Source organism: Enhydra lutris, unplaced genomic scaffold (assembly GCF_002288905.1).
Source record: "Enhydra lutris kenyoni isolate GAN:26980312 unplaced genomic scaffold, ASM228890v2 scaffoldscaffold19, whole genome shotgun sequence".
In the NCBI taxonomy this organism is placed as follows: Eukaryota; Metazoa; Chordata; class Mammalia; order Carnivora; family Mustelidae; genus Enhydra; species Enhydra lutris.
The window spans coordinates 34,682,231-34,704,841 of record NW_019154103.1 but is presented as its reverse complement, the minus strand read 5'-3'; the positions used below and the strand labels follow the sequence as shown (position 1 = coordinate 34,704,841).

At 35.2% G+C, this 22,611-nt stretch overlaps 1 protein-coding gene across 10 annotated transcripts in view; it reads right to left on the bottom strand.

Annotated features, from left to right (window-relative positions):
* LOC111148270 (APC, WNT signaling pathway regulator) overlaps nucleotides 1-22,611 on the bottom strand; it is a 135,884-nt gene that overhangs the window by 43,571 nt on the left and 69,702 nt on the right. For 8 of the 10 annotated variants that reach the window (XM_022504738.1, XM_022504741.1, XM_022504745.1 and 5 more), the window contains 3 exons: nucleotides 18,022-18,130; nucleotides 15,327-15,440; nucleotides 3,761-3,844 (listed from right to left, as the gene is read on the bottom strand). In XM_022504738.1, the coding sequence (XP_022360446.1) occupies nucleotides 3,761-3,844; nucleotides 15,327-15,440; nucleotides 18,022-18,130 (307 nt within the window). The remainder of the gene's footprint in view (nucleotides 1-3,760; nucleotides 3,845-15,326; nucleotides 15,441-18,021; nucleotides 18,131-22,611) is intronic. The other 2 variants (XM_022504744.1, XM_022504742.1) reach the window with 2 other exon arrangements.

Below are 22,611 nucleotides of genomic sequence, written 5' to 3'. Positions count from 1 at the left end.
CACATGGTAACTCTATGTGTGTTTAGTATTTTAAGTAACTGCCAAACTGTTTTCCAAGTGGCTGTACATTTTCCATTCCCAATAGCAAAGTATGACAGCTTCTATTTATTCACATCCTTTCCAATGCTTATTAACTGTCTTTATGATTATAGCCATCCTAATGGGTATAAACTGGTATCTCACTGTGGTTTTGATTTGCATTTCCTGAATGACTAATGACGGTAAGCATAGTTTCATGTGCTTACCAGCCATTGCTGTACCTTTTCTGGTGAAATGTCTATTAAAATCTTTTGCCCATTTTTAAATTGAGCTGTCTCCTTACTAATAGTTATAAAAATACTTTGTATAGGATTTTAATAAATATTTCTCACTGGTTATTTTCTTTCTTTCTTTCTTTTTTTTTTTTTAAAGAGTTATTTACTTATTTATTTGAGAGCAAGAACAAGACAGAGAATCTTCTAGCAGATGCCCTGCAGAAAGCAGAGCCTGAGACGGGCTTCGATCTCAGGACCTGAGCTGAAACGAGGACAGATGCTCAACTGATTGAGTCACCTGGCTTTCTCACTGGCTATTTTCTAAAGATTTTACAACCACCCTACAATTCTCCCCACAGATCCCATCTTTTTGATCTCCCTAAGTGTATTTGCTTGTCGATAAGTAATCCAGCTTTTCTGAAGAGATACACAAGAAAGGGGTAGAACTGGCTGTTTCACGTATCTTTTTGTAATTTTTGATATTTGAATCATGTGCAATAATTACATCACCTGAATTACATACTGCATCTAGACCCTAAACCAGAGTTGTCAACAGGTAGGACAAAGACAATGCTATATGCAATACGCTTCATGGTGGAGAAATTATTGGAAATTAATTTGAGAAAATAATTTGAAAATATAAAATGTAGTGCTGCTCAATAAAAACAAAAGCTTGCCTCTTTAAAAATAATTCAAAAAATAGAGCGTAATACATTTAATCAAGGGGGGAAAAAAAGATAAACTACACTGATAAGTCAAAGGAGTGGCAACAACCAGAATACTGACAAACAACAATACCCATGAGACTGAAAAAGGAGCAGAGATATTGTTCTTTTTCCCCTCCAGTCCTTAAGAGTCAACATTGCAAAATGGACATTTATTCCTTATATTACAAATATCTAGTTTTTATTGGCTTAAGAGAGCCAAGTTAAACTGCTTTTAGGAATATGATTTCATAGTACTTGTACTTAAAATGCCTACTTAGCAAATACATGTTTCTGCATATTTCAGATTCGGATGTACTAAAGTCAAAGTTCCTATGATATTAAGATTAAGGCATATAGGAAAACAACCAACCCTGTGACTAGAAGGTGGGAACTCCGGGCCAGACTGACTTCCAGAAAGGAGTAAGAGAGGGTCTGGAAACTGAGGTCCATCACATAGCCACCTATTTAATCAAGCACGCCTACATAATGAAACCCCAATAAAACTGTGGATGCTAAAGCTCAGTGGAGCTTCCTGATTGATGAATATACTGATGTGCTGGGAGAATGACCTGTTGAGAGTCTATGAGAGCACAGAAGCTCTGCATTCTTTATCCCTCCCTTTCCCCAGATCTTACCCTACATTGGTCTCATCATTTGGCTGTTCCTGATCTGTATCCTCTATAATAAAACTGCAATTGTATGTGTAGTAATTCCAGTGAGTTCTGAGTCACTCCAGTAAATTAATAAACCTAGGGGGATGTGGGAAACCCCTAATTTGTAGCCAGTTGGGCAGAAGTATGGGTAGCTTGTGGAGGGGTAGTCTTCTGAAGCACTCTGCCGTTAACCTGTATAGGCTATGTTCACTCCAGGTAGTTAAGTGTCAGAATTGAATTGTATTAGAATATACCCAGTTGCAGTAGAATTTACAGCAAGCTGGGCAGAGTACAGGTGGCTTGGGGACAGCTGACACTTGCAGCTGGTGTCTGCAGTAACGTCAGTCTTGTGAATGACTTTATTCTTAAATGGGGGGTCTGCACTCTGCTCTCTGGGTAGTCAGTGTCAGAACTGAACAGAATTACGGGACACCGCGCGGTGTCAGAGAACAGGTGTTAGAATATAGCTGGAAATAATTTTCTTTCAGAAATCTTAAGAAATTGGTATGTGCTTCCCAGCTTCCAGTGTTGCTGTTTATGTAACTAAAGACATTTACATTCCTGTTTTCTTTTTCTTGTTTGTTTTCCTCTCCTTCTCTAGAATGTTTTAGGACTTTCTTTTTATTCCTAGTGAAATGAAACTGTGCCATGTGCCTGCTGTGGGATTCTTTTTATCTGTGGTATTGGATACTGAAAAGACCATTTTATTTGGAACACTATGCCCCTCAATTCTAGGGTATTTTATTTCTGTGATTATTTCCCCCCTCTAGCTCCTCCATTCTCTTTCTGGAACTCCTTTTTATTTGGCTAGTGAACCCTCCAGGAATGATCCTTTGATTTTCTCACCTTCTCTGTTTTCCATCTCATACCTTTCTGGTCTATTTTCTGAGAAGTCTGTCTTTCATTTCTGCTAACACCATACTTTTAATTCCCAAGAACAACTTCTTGAATTCTCTGAATGTTCTTTTTATGTACTATTGTTTCCTACCATTGTGGATGCATTTCCTTTTATGAGAATATTAATGTTAGTTTTAGGTTTTAAAGTGTTCTCTCTGCATACTGTTTTTTTCCATTAGTCTGGTAGTCTTTAATTGTCCATCCCTACTTCAGAATGGGCTACTTATGAAAAGGTTAAGTGATGTTCTATGCATGAGGGATGAAGACTGGCAACCTGGCAACTACAGCTACTCTATAGGGTGGTCCGGCTGGGTTGTTTTATTGGGGAATCTTCCAGTATCAGTACCTTTAGGTCTATTTTCTTGGGTTAGTCACATTTCTTAGAGAAGCAGTTGCTAGGAACTTGCCTATATTATAAGCCTGGATGCCAGTGAGGGTTTCAACATTCAGTGAGAAAATTTTTACTTATTTCAGTTTTTAGTATGATATCCCAACTTCAGTTACACTAGGGTTACCCCTATCTAAAGACCCTTCCTCTTCTTTTGCTGGGATTGGAAAGTAGATACCCACTACTGAGAGTTCAAGACAGCCTCTGGAGGCTCCACCTGCTTCTTAACAAATTTTCAATCATCCTCTAACTAAAATTTTAGCCTCACATACAGAGGTACCTATTTTGGAACCCTTTAGGACTCTATAGTATAAAACAAGTTGCTTCAAGACCCCCTACTGCTGACTTAGGGATTTAATTCACTACCATATACTAAAATCATGCATTTATTTACCTGCTTTCCAGCTCCCCCAATTTTATTGTTACCTTCCCTGTCTTTATGTCTTTTTCATTTTATCCTTTTATTGTAATTTTAATGAGGATTGTAGAGCAAGCATAAATAAATTTGTATGATCAATTTTAATCATGAATTACAGAGAGATAATAGCTTATTTAGTAGTTGATAATAGCCAAATTAAGTTAGTTATCTGATTATATGTAATCTGATGACTTAAGTAAAGCATTTGTATTTATGGCTCTATAGATTTTAACTGGGTAGGAGTTATTAAAAGATCAACATAGTCAAGGTTCTTGATAATTCACTTAATTTCATGAACAACCTTATGAAGTGTCTCAATTCTCTAGAACATCTATATTTCAATGATGCCACATTAATTAGACATATTTTATTATCTTAAAACAACTATATTTATATCTATAAACAAACAAACAAACAAACAAACAAAAAAACAGTTTACTAACCTCTGCTTCTGTTGCTTGGGACTGTAAAAGTTGTCGTATACGAAGTATATCCTTCTCTATTTGTTGAATTCTGGTTACTCTTCGCTAAAAGAAAGTAAGTGACCAAATCAAGATCTAATTTTATTAAAAACATTAGTATAAACAGTCATACTATGGCTATCATTTAACAGCTCAGGGTTACGCTAAATCATTCTTATAAAAGCAGTTTGTACATTTATTCACACACTGGTGACATATCGTGGCAGTTCAATTTTTTAATAAGTATAATTTTATATGATAGATTTGTTTAGGAAAATGGTAAATATATAAGTCATACATCAAATTGCATGATGCAGATGGTAAAAAAATTTGTATTTAAGTTATTCTCAAAAAACAGTTCAAGAAATTGAAAATTACACCTAAACTTGATCTTTATCCTAATCCAGATGCCAGTATAATGTAACAGATTTATAGAAAGCATGGTAATGTGTAGACTCATGTACACACGGAAGCATATGCGTGAAGGGGAGGAGCATCTGATTTGTTTTAGTAGATATCGGGGTTTAAACAGTAGCATTAGCCTGTTCAAGAGTTATTCCTATTACAAGACATCAATTAGTACCTTTCAGCTGTACCTTTCCCAAATACCTTCTGCAGCTAAACATTATTTTTATTCCCAAACCTAGGATCACAATGATGTTAAAACCAAGATTTTGCTTTAATTTCATGAACATAAGTGGAAGTGAGAAAGTATCTCTTGCTCTGTTAAATAAATAAATAAATATCTTTAATTAAAAAAGAAAGTTGCTACAGTCAGAGAAATTACTGCCTATGCTCTTTTAGGATTTTTATGGTTATGAGTCTCACATTTAAGTCTTTAATCCATTTTGAATTCAGTTTTGTGTATGGTGTAAGAAAGTGGTCCAGTTTTCCCAATACCATTTGTTGAAGAGACTGTCTTTTTCCCATTGCATATTCTTGCCTCTTTTGTTGAAAATTAATTGACCGTCTAATTGTGGATTTGTTTCTGGGCTTTCTATCCCGTTCCACCGATCTGTCTCTTTTTGTGCCAGTGCCCTACTGTTCTGATTACTACAGCTTTGTAGTATAACTTGAAATCTGGAATTGTGATACTTCCAGTTTTTTCTTTTTCAAGATCGTTTTGGCTATTCAGGTCTTTTGCGGTTCCATACACATTTTATAACTGTTTGTTCTAGTTCTGTGAAAAATGCTATTGGTATTTGGATAGCCATTACATTAAATGTGTACTTCACTTTGGGTAGTATGGATATCTTAACAATATTTGTCCTCTCAATCCACAAGCATGGAATGTCTTTCCATTTTTTTGTGTCATCTTCAGTTTCTTTCATCAATGTTCTATAGTTTTCAGAGTACAGGTCTTTCACATCCTTAAGCTGAGTTTATAAGTTAAGTTTATTCCTAGGTATTTTATTATCTTTGCTGCAAATGTAATGGGATTGCTTTTTTTTTTTTTTTAATTTATTTATTTGACAGAGATCACAAGTAGGCAGAGAGGCAGGCAGAGAGAGAGAGGAGGAAGCAGGCTCCCTGCCGAGCAGAGAGCCCGACACGGGACTCGATCCCAGGACCCTGAGATCACCACCCCAGCAGAAAGCAGAGGCTTTAACCCACTGAGCCACCCAGGCGCCCCATGGAATTGCTTTCTTAATTTCTCTTTCTGTTGCTTCATTATTAGTGTATAGAAATGCAACTAATTTCTATACAGTGATTTTGTATCCTGGGACCTTTCTGAATTTGTTTATTAATTCTAGTGGTTTTTTGGTGGAGTCTTTAGGGTTTTCTATATTTAGTATCATGTCACCTGCAAACACTGAACGTTTTACTTCTTCCTTAACAATCTAAATGCCTTTTATCCCTTTTTCTTGTTCCATTGCTATGGCTAGGACTTCCAGTATTATGTTAATAAAAGTGAGAGTGGATATCCTTGTCTTGTTCTTGATCTTAGGGGGAAAAACTCTCAGTTTTTCCCCATGGAGAATGATGTTAACTCTGGATTTTTCATATAAGGGCTTTATTATGTTGAGGTATGTTCCCCCTAGATCTACTTTGTGGAGGGTTATCATGAATGTTGTACTTTGTCAAATGCTTTTTTTGTTTTTACATCTATTGAAATGATCATATGGTTTTTATTCTTAATCTTATTAATGTGATGCATCGCACTGATTGATTTATGAATATCCAACCACCTTTGCATCCTGGAAATAAATCCCACTTGATAGTGGTGAATAGTTTTTTTAAACTTGAATTCAATTTGCTAATATTATGTTGGGGAATTCTGCATCTATGTCCACCACAGTTACCGGCCTGTAGTTCTTTCTGTAGTGTCTTTATCTGGTTTTGGTATCAGGGTAATGCATTCCTTGTAGAATAAATTTAGAAGTTTTCCTTCCTTTTCTGTCATTTGGAATAGTTTGAGAAGAGGTATTAAATTTTTCTTTAAATATTTGGTAGAATTTTGCTATGAAGTCATCTCGTCTGGACTTGTTTGCTGGGAGTCTTTTGATTACTAATTCAATTTCATTGCTGGTAACCTGTCTGTTCCAATTTTCTATTTCTTCCTGATTCAATTTTGGAAAACTGTATTTCTAGGAATTTATCCATTTCTTTTAGGTTGTCCAACTTGTTGGCATATAATTTTTCATAACATTCTTATAATCCTTTGTATTTCTGTGGTGTCAGCTGTTATCTCTCCTCTTTCATTTCTGATTTTACTTGAATCACCTCTCTCTCTCTTTCTTCAATGAGTCTAGCTTAAGGTTTGTGCATTTTGTTGATCTTTTCAAAGAACCAGCTCCTGGTTTCATCAATCTGTTCTACTCCTTGTTTAAATTTCTATTTTGTTTATTTCTACTCTAATTTTTGTTATTTCCTTCCTTCTACTGACACTGGGTTTGTTTGTTCTTCTGTTTTACCTCCTTTAGGTGTAAGGTCAGTTTTTTTTTTTAAGATTTCTCATGCATCTTGAGGTAGGCCTGTATTGCTATAAACTTCCCTTTTAGAATAGCTTTTGCTGCATCCCAAAGATTTTGGACCATCATTTTTTCATTTTTATTTGTTTTCATGTATTGGTTTTCTCTTTTATTTCTTAGTGGACCCCATTCATTGTTTAGTAGCATGTTATTTAGCCTCCATGTATTTGTGGTCCTTCCAGATTTTTTCTTGTGGTTCATTTCTACTCTCCTAGTGTTGTGGTCAGAAATGATACATGGGTTGACTTTGATCTTTTTGACTTTGCTGAGACTTTTTTGTAGCCTAATATGTGATCTATTCTGGAGAATGTTCCATCTATACTTGAGAAGAATGCGTATTTTGCTGTTTTAGGATGGAATGTTCTGAATTTATCTGTTGAATCCTCCGAGTCCAATGTGTCATTCAAAGCCTCTGTTTCTTCTTCATTTTCTGTTTGGATGATCTCCCCATTGAATATAAGTGGGGTTTCAAAATCCCTTACTATTATTGCATTACCATCTATCACTTTCTTTATGTTTGTTTTTAACTCCTTTAAATACTTGGGTGCTCCCATATTGAATCCATAAATATTTACAATTGTTAGATTTCCCTGCTGGATTATCTACTTAATGATTATATAGTGTCCTTCTCTGTCTTTTGTTACAGTCTTTATTTCAAAGTCTATTTTGTCAGATAGAAGTATTGCTATCTCATCAGTTTCCCTTTCACATCCATTTACATGATGAATGCTTCTCTAGCCCTTCACTTTCAATCTGCGTTATGTCTTTAGGTCTGAAAAGAGTCTCTTGTAGGCAGCATATAGATGGGTCTTGGTTTTTTTTTTTTTTTTTTTTTTTAATCCATTCTGTCACCCTATCTTATTTTTGGAGCATTTAGTCCATTTACATTCCAAGTAATTATTGATAGGTATGTATTTATTGTCATTTTGTTACTTGTTTTATGGTTGTTTGTGTAGTTTTTCTCCATTCCTTTCTTGTCTTGCTCTCTTCTCAAAACTAGTTGACTTTTTTGAGTAATATACTTGGATTCCTTTCTCTTTATTTTTGAATATTACTGGTTTTTGATTGGTAGTTACCATTTGGTTTGTATGCATCATCTCATATACAGAGAAGTCTATATTAAGATGATGGCCACTTAAGGTTGAACCCATTCTTTACTCCTCTCTTTTCTATATTTTAGGTATATGATATCATACTTTATATCCTTTTATTTTGTGAGTCCTTTGACTGATATTTTAAAAAAGATTTTATTTATTCACCAGAGAGAAAGAGAGAGAGAGAGAGAGGACACACAAGCAGGGGGAACAGCAGGCAGAGGGAGAAGGCTCCCTGCTAATCAAGGAGCCCGATGTGGGACTCCATCCCAGGACCCTGGGATCCAGACCTAAGCCAAAGGCAGATGCTTAACCAACTAAGCCACTCAGGCATCCCCCTTTGACTGATAGATATACTTATTTTTACTACTTTTGTGCTTCCTACTTTCCTTACTTTTTCCTTTCTGCTTGGTCTTTCCGTTCCACTTGAAAAGTCCCCTTTAAACTTTTCTTGTAGGGCTGGTTTAGTGGTAATGAATTCCTTTACTTTTGTTTGTCTGGGAAATTATTTCTCCTTCTATTCTGAGTGATAGGCTTGCTGGATATTCTTGGTTGCAGGATTTTTTTCCCCACTACTTTGAATATATCATGCTACTCCTCTCTGTCCTAAAAAAATTCTGCTGAAAAATCCACTGATAGCTTTATAGGGTTTCTCTCCTATGTAACCGGTTTCTTCTCTCTTGCTGCTTTTAAAATTCTCTCATCATCACTACTCTTTGCCATCTTACTTACTATGTGTCTTGGTGTGGACCTTGCTGGGCTGATTTAGTTGGGGGATCTCTGTGCCTGCTGGATGTAGATTTGTTTCCTTCCCCACTCAGTTAGTTTTCAGCTATTTTCTCTTCAAATAAATTTTCTGCCCCCCTTTTCTCTCTCTTCTCCTTCTGGGATCTCCATAATGCAAATGTTATTATACTTGATGGTATCAATGAGTTCCTTGAGTCTATTCTCATTTTGTGTAATTTTTTCTCTCATCTGCTCAGCTTGATTACTTTCCACTACTCTGTTCTGCAAGTCACTGATTCATTCTTCTGCTTCTACTATGTATTCCATCTAGAGTATTTTTATTTCATTTAATGTGTTCTTCATCTCTGACTGGTTCTTTTTTTATCTCATTGTTAAGGGTCTCACTGATGTCCTCCACTCTTTTCTCATCAAGTACAGTGAGTATATTAATGATAATTTCTTTGAATTCTCAGGCATATTATGTATCTCTGTTTTGCTTAGGCCTTTAGCTGTGATTTTTATCCTATTGTTTCATTTAAGACATAGTCTTCTATCTAATTTTGTCTTACTCTCTGTATCTGTTTCTCTGTGTTAGGAAAGACAGCCCTGTTTCCTGCACCTGAAACTAAATGGTCTTATGAAGAAGAGGTCCTGCAGTGCTCCACTGTGTCCCCTGTTCACCAGAGCCTGGTACTTTAGGGGTATCTCCTATGTGAGATGCGTATGCCCTGCTGTTGTGGCTGAGCTGCCTTTTCCTTCAGTCCAGCCAGCTGCAATGGCTCTCTACCAGTTGTAGGCAGAGTCTGGTTTCTGTAGTGGTAGGGGCCAGTCTGGGATGCCTTGGACTTGACTTGAGCCAGACCAGCTATTTGCTAGAGATGCAGTAGCACCAGACTGCTGTGTCCTTCCTCTGTGTTGTCAAACCACCTGCCTGCTTCCAGTCCACTGCTGGGGTCTCCTCTGACTTGTATGTGTGGTTATCTTTCCCTTTCTTTGGGGTAGGAGTCACTGTGGAGTAGTGCTGGCCACTGTAGGGACTGCCTGCACACAAACAGTCCTCTGGCACTGCCTCATATGGGCTCTAGCTAAGAGAGTACTGGAGAGGGCAGGTGTCCCCATAGCGCAGAGCCGGGGAGCAGCACCAGCAAGCTTTTTGTGTCCTAGTCTTCTATGGGAGGGGCCCTAGAGCGCTGGGACTAAAGCTGCTTGATGGGTTCCTTAGAAGCACAGCCCAGGAGCTGGGGGTTGGGGGGCGGGGGTCCACCAATAAAATCTTACATTAAAAATTTTAATATTTAAAATATGAAAGTAAGGGGGTTCCTGGGTGGCTCAGTGGGTTAAGCCTCTGCCTTCAACTCAGGTCATGATCTCAGGGTCCTGGGATCGAGCCCCACATTTGGCTCTCTGCTCAGCAGGAAGCCTGCTTCCTTCTCTCTCTCTGCCTGCCTCTCTGCCTACTTGTGATCTGTCAAATAAATAAATAAAATCTTTAAAAAAAAATGAAAGTAGGAAACTGTATTTAATATTCCTCTTGGTTTCTGTATTGCCAATATGTCACTAAATCTTGAAGTCTTTCTGTGTTTTAATACCCACTGTGGTAGAGGATTTCTAACAACACTATCTTTGTGCTTCTGTTTCTCAAAATGAAAATGGAAGAAGCCTTGGGGCGCCTGGGTGGCTCATTTGGTTATGTATCTGCCTTTGGCTCAGGTCATGATCCCAGGGTCCTGGGATCAAGCCCCGCATCTGGCTCCCTGCTCTGCGGGAAGCCTGCTTCTCCCTTTCCCACTCCCCCTGCTTGTGTTCCCTTTCTCACTGCCTATCTGTCAAATAAATAAATAAAATATTAAAAATTAAAAAAGGAAAGAAAACGGAAGAAACTAGTAACATTTCTTTCCTTTTTTTACATGATAACATTGAATATTGGCAAAACTATGCTTAGTAACAAGTGCTTAACAGTTCAGGGCAATGTAGTTGGTGTAACTTTTGAAAATCTGTTTAAAAAAAACTGTAAGAGTAATACAGTTGAATACAGATTCAGGATAACTCTCAACAAACTGGGAATAGAAGGTAAATTCCTTAACTTGAGGAACAGTATCTATCAAAAACTGAGTAAACAACACACTTAACACTGAAATTTTAGGAGTTGTCCCTTTAGTCATAATAAGACAGAAGGCCAGTATCACTGCTTCTTATTCAAAGATGAATTTGAGTTCTTATGCAATATAAAGAGAGAAACAAAAAACAGTAAAGGGCAAAAAAAATTACCATTTGACAGTTTATATAGAAAATGCAAGAAAAATGCAAGAAAATCTTAAACTACTGAGATGATTTAATAAAACTGTTCTGGAAGGTCACTAGATACTTACTGCTTAAATGTAATTTAGTAATTATAGCAAATCATTCATAATAGTAACAAAAATTATGTACCTAGGAATAATAAAAAAGATATATAAAATCTTTATAGAGGATACTACAAAAGTTTATTGAGGGACATAATATTACCCCTAAATGAATGGAGATACAAAATTAATAACGCCTAATATAAATTGAGTATTTACTATGTGTCAGATTCTAAATGCTTTTACATGTATTAACTCATTTAATCCTCACATTTCAGTTTAGCATTCTATTTTACCAATGAGAAAACTGAGGCAGAAAATTTCCCCAAAACCAGTGCTGATAAATAGCAGGTCTGAAATTAGAACTCAGGAGGTCTGGCTCCAGAGTCCATCCTTCAACCAAGAACCAATCTTTATATTGCAAAGATAGGAATTCTCTTCAAATTAATTTATAAATTCAATGTGATTCTAATAAAAAATATATCAGGCTTTTCTTTGAATTAGAGAAACAAACTAAACCTCAGACAGAAGAATATAACCACAATTTTACAAATAAAAATAGGAGAACACACTCTATCAGGTACCAAGATTTAGAAAACTACTGCAAATAAAACAAATGTGGTATCAGTGCAGGCACAGAGAAAACTTAAAAAAACTAGTGGAATAGAATCTATAAATATCCAGCAAATATAAACTTCCCATATGCCAGAGATGGCATTACTAATCAATGGGGAGATAGTCGAGTATCAAATAAAGATAACAAGTAATTTAGTTAAAAACATAAATATGCACATATCTGTGTATATGGTGTTAGAGATAATTGATCATATATTAATAAAAACCAAAATATTATTTAAAATATGTCATATATTAACTAATTACATATACACACATATAAAAATCACATACAGTTGTGCATATCTATGTAAAATTAGATCCCTACCTCCAAAACATACATAATGGCATGTTAAGAGAAGAATGCAAGACTTAATTGTAAAAATAAAACATTGTAACATAGGAAAAGATGTATAATTCATAGAAAGCACAACTATGGTAATATACTTAATTTAGCTCTATAACAAAAACTCAATTTTTGTTATCACAAAGCTAAAATAGGCAATGGATTTTGCAGGGAGGGGTTGTGATATGTATTATCTATAACAAAGTGGTATCAAGAGGATATTAATACATTTCTCAAATATTTAAGAGTAAGACATTTAACATAATAGAAAATGGGAAAAAGATGAATAACAGAAAGTCCAAAAGTCTAATAAATACATGAAAGAATATTCAACTTCAGTAGTATTCAAGAAAATATAAATTAAATGACAAGCTAATGTTTCATTGCCCACCAACTGTTAATTATGAAGTCTGACTCACAAGGGCTGGAGACATACAGAAGAAACAGGATTCTCACATACTACTAGTAGAAATGTAAATCGTTAAAATCATTTTGAGTGCAATTTGGCCAACACTAGTTAAAAACACTCATACCTTATGGCCAGCAATGATGCTTGTAGATATATACCCTGGAGCTGAAGTTGGCAGATTAGGGCCTATGAGCCATCTGTTTTGTGAATTAAGTCTTACTGAAACACAACCATGCCGATTTGCTTACATATGATCTACAGTTGCTTTCTTGCTACATAGGCAGAGTTGAGTGGCTGTGACGGAGACCATATGGCCCACAAAGAATAATATATTTATTTTTTTATGAATAATTAAGAAGAAGATTGTGACTCTTAACTGAAAAAGATGTTTACACATATTTACAAGATATGAATAAGTATGTTTATCAGTTGTTTTAACAGTGAAAAATTACCCTCAACCTAAAAGTCCATCAACTAGGAAACCTATAAACTCTATTATCCATATAACTACAAAAAATTATGGTAAAATGGAAGTGTAAGGAACTTTCACCTTACAAATCCCCAGTCCCCAAAAGTAAGCTCTATTAACTACTTGGTGTACATTTTCCTAGCCTTTGCTTGCATGTATACAGGAAAGTAGGGGCCACCATACTAGATGCCCAAATATGTGCTGAACAAATAAAAAAAAAAATCAATAAACAAACTGTTAGCAAAAATAGCTGAAGATGGAAAATCTCACACAGGGATGGGTAAGAATGGATTTTATTTTGAATTTCCCTAAATTGTTTACCAGTCATTTGTATGTGTTTACTAATCATCTGCATTTTTTTTTCAATGAGTAGATTACAACCTCTACCCATTAAAGAAAATTGTCTTTTCCTTATTAGTTGTAGGAATTCTTACATTATAGGGATAGTAACCTTTTTCCTTTTATGCGTTAAAAATTTTTTCCCTAGGCACACCTGGGTGGCTCAGTCAGATAAGCCTTTGGCTTAGGTCATGATCCCAGGGTCCAGGGATGGAGCTCCCCATTGGGCTCCCTGCTCAGTGGAGAGTCTGCTTTTCCCTTTGCCTCTGCCCTTCCCCCCACCTTATCCTCTCTCTCAAATAAATAAATAAAATCTTAAAATTTTTTTTCCCCTTGGTTTATCTTCTGCAGAATGTTTTAAAATTTTATGACAATTTACATTTGTTGTCCTCTATTTTCTTCCATTAATTTTAGGTTTATTTTTCAAATTTAGATATTTAATCCATTTGTAATTTTTCTTGTACAAGATGTGAATTAGGGATCTAATTTAATTTCTCCCAAATAGGTTGCTAGTTGTACCTATGTATTTACTGAATTATTTACCATTCTTCCCCAAATTCACATATTTTTAAGGTACATGATAAAGATATATCCTGAATTCTCATACAGTGAAATTTTAAAAAAGTGTTTTATGACTTAAGAAATCTCTTTTTATCCCGATATTAGAAAGATACTCATGTATATTTTCTATTGAAAGGCTTATTTTTTTTGAAGATTTATTTATTTTAGAGAAAAAGAGGAGTGGGTATAGGAGAGGAGCAGAGGGAGATGGGGAGAAAGAACCTCAAGCAAACTCCCTGATGAGCATGGAGCATGATATGGTTCTATCCCAAGACCCTGAGATCATGACCTGAGCTGAAACCAAGAGCAGGATACTTAACCAACTGAACTGCCCAGGCCCCCCAAAAGGTTTGTTTTTAAAGTTTTACTTTTGGCATTTAAGACGTTAATATGAATGGAATGGGAGTGAGAGGATATTAACAAAATGTGTATTATATATACGAATTATAACTAACTAACATGGATATATTATTTGAGCCTCTAGCTCCACCGTGAAACTAACAGGTATGGACTATAAAAGGTACCATGGTACTTGTGTTTAAGTATCTCCTTAGTCTACCAACATACTGTAGCATAAAATGAATATACATGATGTTTAGGAAGCTACCATATGAAAGGTGAAGACTATACTTTGGGGATATAAAATGTCTTGTATTAGTGATTTTAAAACTACAAAAAAATTTTATAACACAAAATGTATTTATAGCACACAGATGAAATGTATGTAGTCCCTTTTATTTACCATTCCCTTAAATAAAATCTTCCAAATAATATTTTCTTACCAATTTGTCCTAAAGTTTTCCTTTTTTTTTTTTTTTTAAATGCTTACACTTGCTCTGAAATAGACAAGGTAAACAGCAAAGCCTCCTTGGGGCTTAAAAATATCAGCAAGTATTATACTTATGTAAATACAAAGCACTAAATTCAATAATGTATGAAAATGCTTAGCAAATACCAAAGCTATTTAATATTCCTTCTTGACATCAGCTGAGGGCAGGAATACAGGAATGTTCTCCATCCAACTCATTTCACCTTTCCGACTATTTTCTATGTTCCCTTTCTACTTTCCTTAAATAAAGACTTCCCTTTTTGGCATACAACTTAAAGAGCAGTGAAATATTCTGAATGTCACTACACATACTTAAATTTTAAGAAGTAAAAATCTCAAGGAGAAGTGAAGTTAGCTATCAGCTACCAGATGACCAGCATCTAACCCTTTTCATCTCTTACAATTCCATTGCAGAGCAGAACAATATCAGGGAAATGAAATATAGTAGAGGCAGAATTAAGTGAACATTGATTATGTTGCCCAGAAGCCAGGATAAATTATTATTTTGAAATAGTGCCAAAGTGAAGGTAGACTTATATCTTTAATAATAAAATTTAATCAGTGTTAACAGAGCTATAATTCATTACATTCTTAATAGCTCTTCTCTAGCCTGTACTGTTTTATAGTTTATAAGATTTTATTTATTTATTTGACAGACAGAGATCACAGTAGGCGGAGAGGCAGGCAGAGAGAGAGAGCAGGAAGCAGGCTCCCCGCTGAGCAGAGAGCCCGATGCGGGGCTCGATTCCAGGACCCTGGGATCATGACCTGAGCCGAAGGCAGACACTTTAACCCACTGAGCCACCCAGGTGCCCCTGTTTTATAGTTTAATAATAAATAATTTACCTGTGCTCTTTTTTCCATATCCTGGCAAGTACCTAGTTGTTCTTCCATTGCAACTCTGATTTGCCTTGCTTCATATTCTAATTGTCTTCTGGTCATATCTGTTTGTAAGGAAAACTAAAACCACAAATTAAATTGAAATGTTAATACCTCATGTTATGTATTTATCAGCAAAAGCAAAAAAGCATATAAATACCAATAAAGGAAATGAATGTCAAATATGTAAGTTATTGAGCATAACAAGATTATTTTTTGCTTCAAGGAGTCCTAAAATTTGATGATAGGTGTTGGGCTCAGTCTGGGTCCCTGATGTGAAATGCTGAGCTGAAACATTTTTATTGCCCCATACTCACAAATACGTTTAAATTGTACTGATACACTTAAAATATGTAATTGGTCCAGTTAGGGTAAGCCTTCCTCAGTTCCCATCTTCTGCACTGAAGAGGTACCACTCTATTAAAAATTAGCACATTAATGTGGACAACATAGAAAAATCAAGAAACAATCCATTATCCTTAAGTTTATAACTCAGTTTAAGGGTTGTTATAAATGTGAAGACTAAACAGAGAAAACCTCTCCATTTGTAAGATGAAGAAAATAGGATAAGGAAAAGTTTTTATTTAATACAGATAATCATAAATTGCAAAACAACATAAACTTTTTGGTAAAAATCCAAAAGTGAAACAAAGCTGAAATAAACAAAAAGAAGTACTTCTTCCTGCAGGGGGTGTTAATTCATTCAAAAATCAATTAACACTCTAATTAAAATTCCAGGCACTGAGATAACCGCTAGGCATACAAAAGGATGAAAAGGACAAGGTAATGAGACTTATAAACACATGCACCAAGAGGTAATAATACCTAAAAGTCTGATTAAATTATAATGGGCCATGAAGGAAATGAGAAAGTGCAATCAATAGATTTTTTATGCTCTATATAACTCAGCTGTGTGAGATATGTGTCTGACTCAGAGTAACATTCTGTAGGTCCAAGGATTCCAAACTGCACTGTCAGTTAAGTCAGGGGGTTTCTAACCCTTTCCCCTTGCAATAATGCAGATGACATCCTGCAGATAATGTATTTCTATAGGCATACCCAAATTATGGTTGCAACACAGATGAAATAGTCTGTATGTTATTTCTAATTCCCAGTGAGCCAGCTTTAACTCCACTTATTTACCCTTCACTTCCCAAAACCCCTGCAAAAAAAAAAGTTGAATGTGACAAAGTATATTGTAATAATGTGGTTTAGATCTGATGTTTTAAAAGTAATGTCTAATATCTTGATAATATTTCCATATGGAAACTTGCTTCCCAATATAAATGCAAAATTCATGAAATTAAAAAATATTTATGACACACAACAGTTTATACTTGGTAATGTTGCCAAATGGGCTATAATGTCTTATACATCCTATTAAAGAAATGTGATTATGTAATAAATATGGGAACAATTTATTTGACAACTGATCTTTGTTTCAGATTATTAACCAACTGCTCTCAAGCTATCACATACATCTGAGCTCTTTCCTAAACCTGATTGCATGCAGACAATTGAACTCTAAATTTTGTATATTCTAGTTATCAATGTGAATGGGAGCAAAACTATGCTTAAGTATTTTTTAAATTTAAGAGTATAAATCCCACCAAACCTTCTTGGGTTCCTAATCTTTATATTTTCCTAATCCAAGAACTCTTCATTAACTGTTCTTTCACTATCTGGGTCTCTTTAACTCCCAGGAAGATGTCAAGGACATTGTCGGAAAAGGGATCCTTTCTTTTCCTCCCAAAACCTTTTCTGATTGTTCTAGGAGACTATGCATATAAGCTTCTGGTTCTAGTTCTGCCAGACAATGCCCATTCAGGAAATCTGGCTAAGTACATGTTTTCAAAGTATTCCTTCTTTCTACTTTTGTTTTTCATTTATTATGTCCTCTCAAAAGTGTATTAGAAAATGAAACATCTAACAGAGTACAATATATTTTAATTACCCTACTTTTTCTCTTTTTAAAATTTTTAAGAAATATTTATCAACAACAATCAGTTAAAATACAATTGTGTTTAAAATTATTAATGTATTCCAGAACATTCAGAAATGTTCTTACATGTGTCACCCCATGAATAAAATGGCTGACATGAGAGTTTGGGTGGGGAAGGAAAGGCTGCCAAGACTAAATTCTTTTTCACATAGTTATATTAGCAAAACAAACACATTTTAGTACTTACAAAAAGTCCTAAGTCCCAAAAGATCTTGTCATTTATAATAACTAGAACAGCACTCAAATTATCCTCAAAGACACTTTTATTGCAAAACTATATGGCATATAATGTGGTTCAAAAGATAGATGGTAATAAACATTTCTACAGAGTATGTTTGGTAATTCAACGGACAGAATAAAAAACCAGCTGCCTAGTTGAATCCTGAGTCCTACAGAATTCAATCTTAACAGATTTTCTTAATTGGGGGCTTAAAATAAATATTTGCTTGAGCATAATGAAGTTTTATCACCTTTACAAACAAAAATTCATTAATTATTTATTATATATTTGAGTTTAAAGTTAAGATAAAGATAAAGCATATTAGAGTTTACAAATAAGTAAAAAATGTAATCATCCTGAATTTTTAATGAGTAACAGATACTTTTAAAAGACTGAAGTTATTAAAGCCCTAAAATAGGTCATAATGCTAAGTTACTTACATTTTCGGTTAAAGGGAGACTATCTATTCTTTTGGTGAGATTCTGAAGTTGAGCGTAATACCAGTCTTTTTCCTTTTCTTCTTTGTCAAGATCAGCAAGAAGTAATGATCTGTTTTTTAAAAAAAAGGTAAGTTTATGCAACGCTAATAGAGTACATAACAGTAATTCTTTACAGTTGTAATTGTCTTGTTCTCTATTTAAACCAAAGTATTAATAATGAATAAGTGGATTTTTGAAGGTACTACTTAGAATATTATAATCAATAAAATTTGAATATCAAAAAATTTTTACTTTTTTACCTAAGATATTCAATATCCTTTCTAGAATATTTACATTTCAACCAAAGGCTTTCTTCACTGTATTTGCAGTCTAAAAATATGATGATGGTTTACAGAAAAAAGTACAGATATAACAAAACATAAAATTAATATAAGAATAAAAAATGTAATAGAGGAGTAAGGAAAAGCAGTAATTACACAAAAAATAAACCTAGAGTATAGGGTATCACTGCACTGGACACAGATGTGGCTTTCAACTTCTCAGAGCCAAAATAATAAGAAATACTTTGTCACTGTGCACTTCTTCAAAGAAGACATCCAGATGGCCGAGAGACACATGAAAAGATGCTCAACATCACTCATCATCAAGGAAATGCAAATCAAAACTACAATAAGATATCACCTCACATGTGTCAGAATGGCTAAAGTCAAAAACACAAGAAACAAGTGTTGGTGAGGATGGGGAGAAAAAGGAATCCTTGTACACTGCTGGGGGGAATGCAAAATCGCACAGCCACTGTGGAAAACAGAATGGAGTTTCCTCAAAAAGTTAAGAATATGAAAACGCTAATTAAAAAAGATATATGCACTCCTATGTTTACTGCAGCATTATTTATGATAGCCAAATCATGGAGGCAATCCATGTGTCCATCAATAGATGAATGGATAAAGAAGAATAGATATATATGTATATGCACCCACACCTTCTTTATAGATACATAAAGGCATACCCAAATACACACACACACACACACACACACACACACACACACACACACACATATAACTACTATGGAATACTACTCAGCTATAAAAAGGAATGAAATCTTGCCACTTGCAACAACATGGCTGGATCTAGAGAATATAATGCTAAGTGAAATAAGTTGGTCAAAAAAGAAAAATACCATATGATTTCACTCACGTGGAATTTAAGGAACACAACATACAAAGACAGAAATCAAACAAATAGTAGCGAATTAACTGATGGTTACCAGAAGGAAAGCTGGTAGGGGGATGGGTGGAATAGGTGAAGGAGATTAACAGCACATCTATCCTGATGAGCACTGACTAATGTACAGAATTGGCAAACCACTATATATTGTAGACCTGAAACTAACATAACACTATATGTTAACTATATTAGAATTTAAAAAAAAAAAAAGAAAAGATTAGTTGCAGAAACTTTAAAAAATGTATTGTCACTGTGTACTAATAAGAAGTTATTCTGAGAGAGAGAAATTTTTTTAGTTTGGAATTTGAAGATGGATTTGCTATGTAACTCCTAAACAACCCAATCAATGTCCTCAATAACATTCTATATCAAGTTACTCTATATCTTACCATTTTAAATATAAATGCAAAATAGAAGTGTTCATGGGATAAGACTCGGTAGGTACAAAAAGTCTATGATTTCCTATCATGTGGTTCTTTCCCACAGTGACCCCTATTATTTTATTGTGTATATTCCAGAGAGATTCTATTAAAATGGCAAAGATCTATGTGTATACTTACATGTACATTTTTAAACAGGAACAGTAGCATATTACTCTATGTATTATCCTATTGTTTTTCACTTAAAAAGTCTATCTTGGGAGATTATTCTGTGCCAGAACATAAAAAGGTCCTACATATTTTTGATAGCTGTACAGTGTGCACGAATCCATAATGGGATACACTATGACTAGTTTCATTTTAGAGGGCATTCAGGGTCTTTCTAATCCTTTGCTGTTATCAACAATGCTGCACTACATCTGCTTATACATAACCCCATTTCACAAATGTGCAAGCATGTACGTAAGATAAACTCCTAGGGTATGTACATTTTTAACTTATTGCTCTTATTAGATATTGTACCAATTTATGCCCCTACCATTTTCACCAATATAAATGTTTCATCAATTTATTTTTGCATATCCAGTTTTTTAAAACAGTATATCATATGGTTTTAATTTTATTTCTTTTAGTGTAAGGTTAAGCATTTTTTTCAACTTTAAATGTCATTTGTGTTCCTTGTCTATAATTTTTTCTTACTTATTTATAGAATCTCAACTATATTAAGAATGACTGTACTGGAGGAGAAAAGATGGTGGAGGAGTAGGGGACCCTATTTCAACTAGTCCCCTAAAGTGAGCTGGATATCTACCAGACCATTCTGAACACCCACAAAATCAGCCTGAGATGTAAGAAGATATATCTGGATCTCTACAGACAGAGTATCTCCAGCAGTTGGTCCTGAGGTATAAAGGAGGGGTGGGGATTGGTGTCCCTAACCCTCATGTTGTTTAAGGCTCAACTGTATATAAATATATAAGTCATTTGAAAATAAGAGCATATAAAGTGATGCACTATTATATTGGGAGTAAAATGCCATGGATAATGATACACTAAAAGAACCCCCCTAATATTTCTTGCAGGGCTGGCTTGGTGGTCACATATTCTTTCAGTTTCTGTTGGTTTTGGAAGCTCCTGGTCTCTCCATCCATTCTGAATGACAGCCTTCCTGGATAAAGTATCCTTGGCTACATGCTCTTCACATTTAGTATCCTGAATATGTCTTGCCAGATCTTTCTGGCTTGCTAGGTCTCTGGCATTATTAGGATAGGTCTGACATTATTCTTTTTTTTTTTTTTTTTAAGATTTTATTATTTATTTGTCAGAGAGAGAGGGAGAGAAAGTGAGCACAGGCAGACAGAAAGGCAGGCAGAGGCAGAGGGAGAAGCAGGCTCCCCGCCGAGCAAGGAGCCCGATGTGGGACTCGATCCCAGGACGCTAGGATCATGACCTGAGCCGAAGGCAGCTGCTTAACCAACTGAGCCACCCAGGCGTCCCTAGGTCTGACATTATTCTGATGCTCCTCCATCTGTACAATAATTTTGATCTTGAAATATGTGACCACCAAGCTGGCCCTGCAAGAAATACTAAGGGGGAGTTCTATAAAAGGAGAAAGACCCCAAGAGTGATAAAGAACTGAAATTTACAGAGACAACCTATAGAAACAAGGACTTCACAGGCAACATGATGACAATAAAATCATATCTTTCAAGAATCACTCTCAGCATGAATGGCCTAAATGCTCCCATGAAACGGTACAGGGTTGCAGAATGGATAAAAAGACATGACCCATCCATATTTGTCTACAAGAGATTAATTTTGAACCCCAAGATACGTCCAGACTGAAAGTAAAGGGATGGAGAACCATCTTTCATGCCAACAGATCTCAAAAGAAAGCTGGGGTAGCAATCCCCAAACAGACAAATTAGATTTTAAGCTAAAGATTGTAGTTAGAGATACAGAAGAACACTATGTCATGCTTAAAGGGTCTATCCAACAAGAGACTCTAACAATTGTGAATTTCTATGCCCCCAACATGGGAGCAGCCAACTACATAAGCCAACTCATCCAAAATAAAGACATATTGACAAAAACATGCTAATAGTAGGAGACCTCAACACTCCACTCTCAGCAACAGACAGATCATCTAAGCAGAAAATCAACAAAGAAACAAGAGCTTTGAATGACAAACTGGACTAGATGGACCTCATAGATATATCAGAACATTCCACCCTAAATAACAGAATACTCATTCTTCTCGAATGCACATGGAACTTTCTCCAGAACAGACCCCATACTGGGTCACAAATCATGTCTCAACCGATATCAAAAGACAGAGATTATTCCCTGCATATTCTCAGACCACAATGCTTTGAAACTAGAACTCAATCACAAGAAAATGTGAAAGAAATTCAACCCCATGGAAGCTAAATACCATCCCGCTTAAGAATGTTTGGGTCAACCAGGAAATCAAAGAACTTAAACAATTCACAGAAACCACTGAGAACGAAAACACACTGGTCCAAGACTGCAAAGGCAGCTCCTAAGGGGGAAATATATAGCCATCCAAGCCTCACTCAAAAAAATAGAAAAATCCAAAATATACAAATTAACTTTATACCTTAAAGAACTGGAAAAAGAACAACAAATAAAGCCCAAGCCATGCATAAGAAGAGAAATAGTTGAGATTAGAACAGAGATCAATGAATTAGAAACCAGAAATATAGTAGAGCAGATCAACAAAACCAGAAGCTGGTTCTTTGAAAGAATTAGTAAGAGTGATAAACCACTGGTCAGACTTATCCAAAAGAAGAGAAAGGACCAAATTGGTGAAATTATGAATGAAAGGGGAGAGATCATGACTAACACCAAGGAAACAGAAACAATTATGAGAAATTATTATCAACAACTAATGCCAATAAATTAAGCAACCTGGAAGAAATGCATGCCTTCCTGGAAACCTATAAACTACCAAGACTGA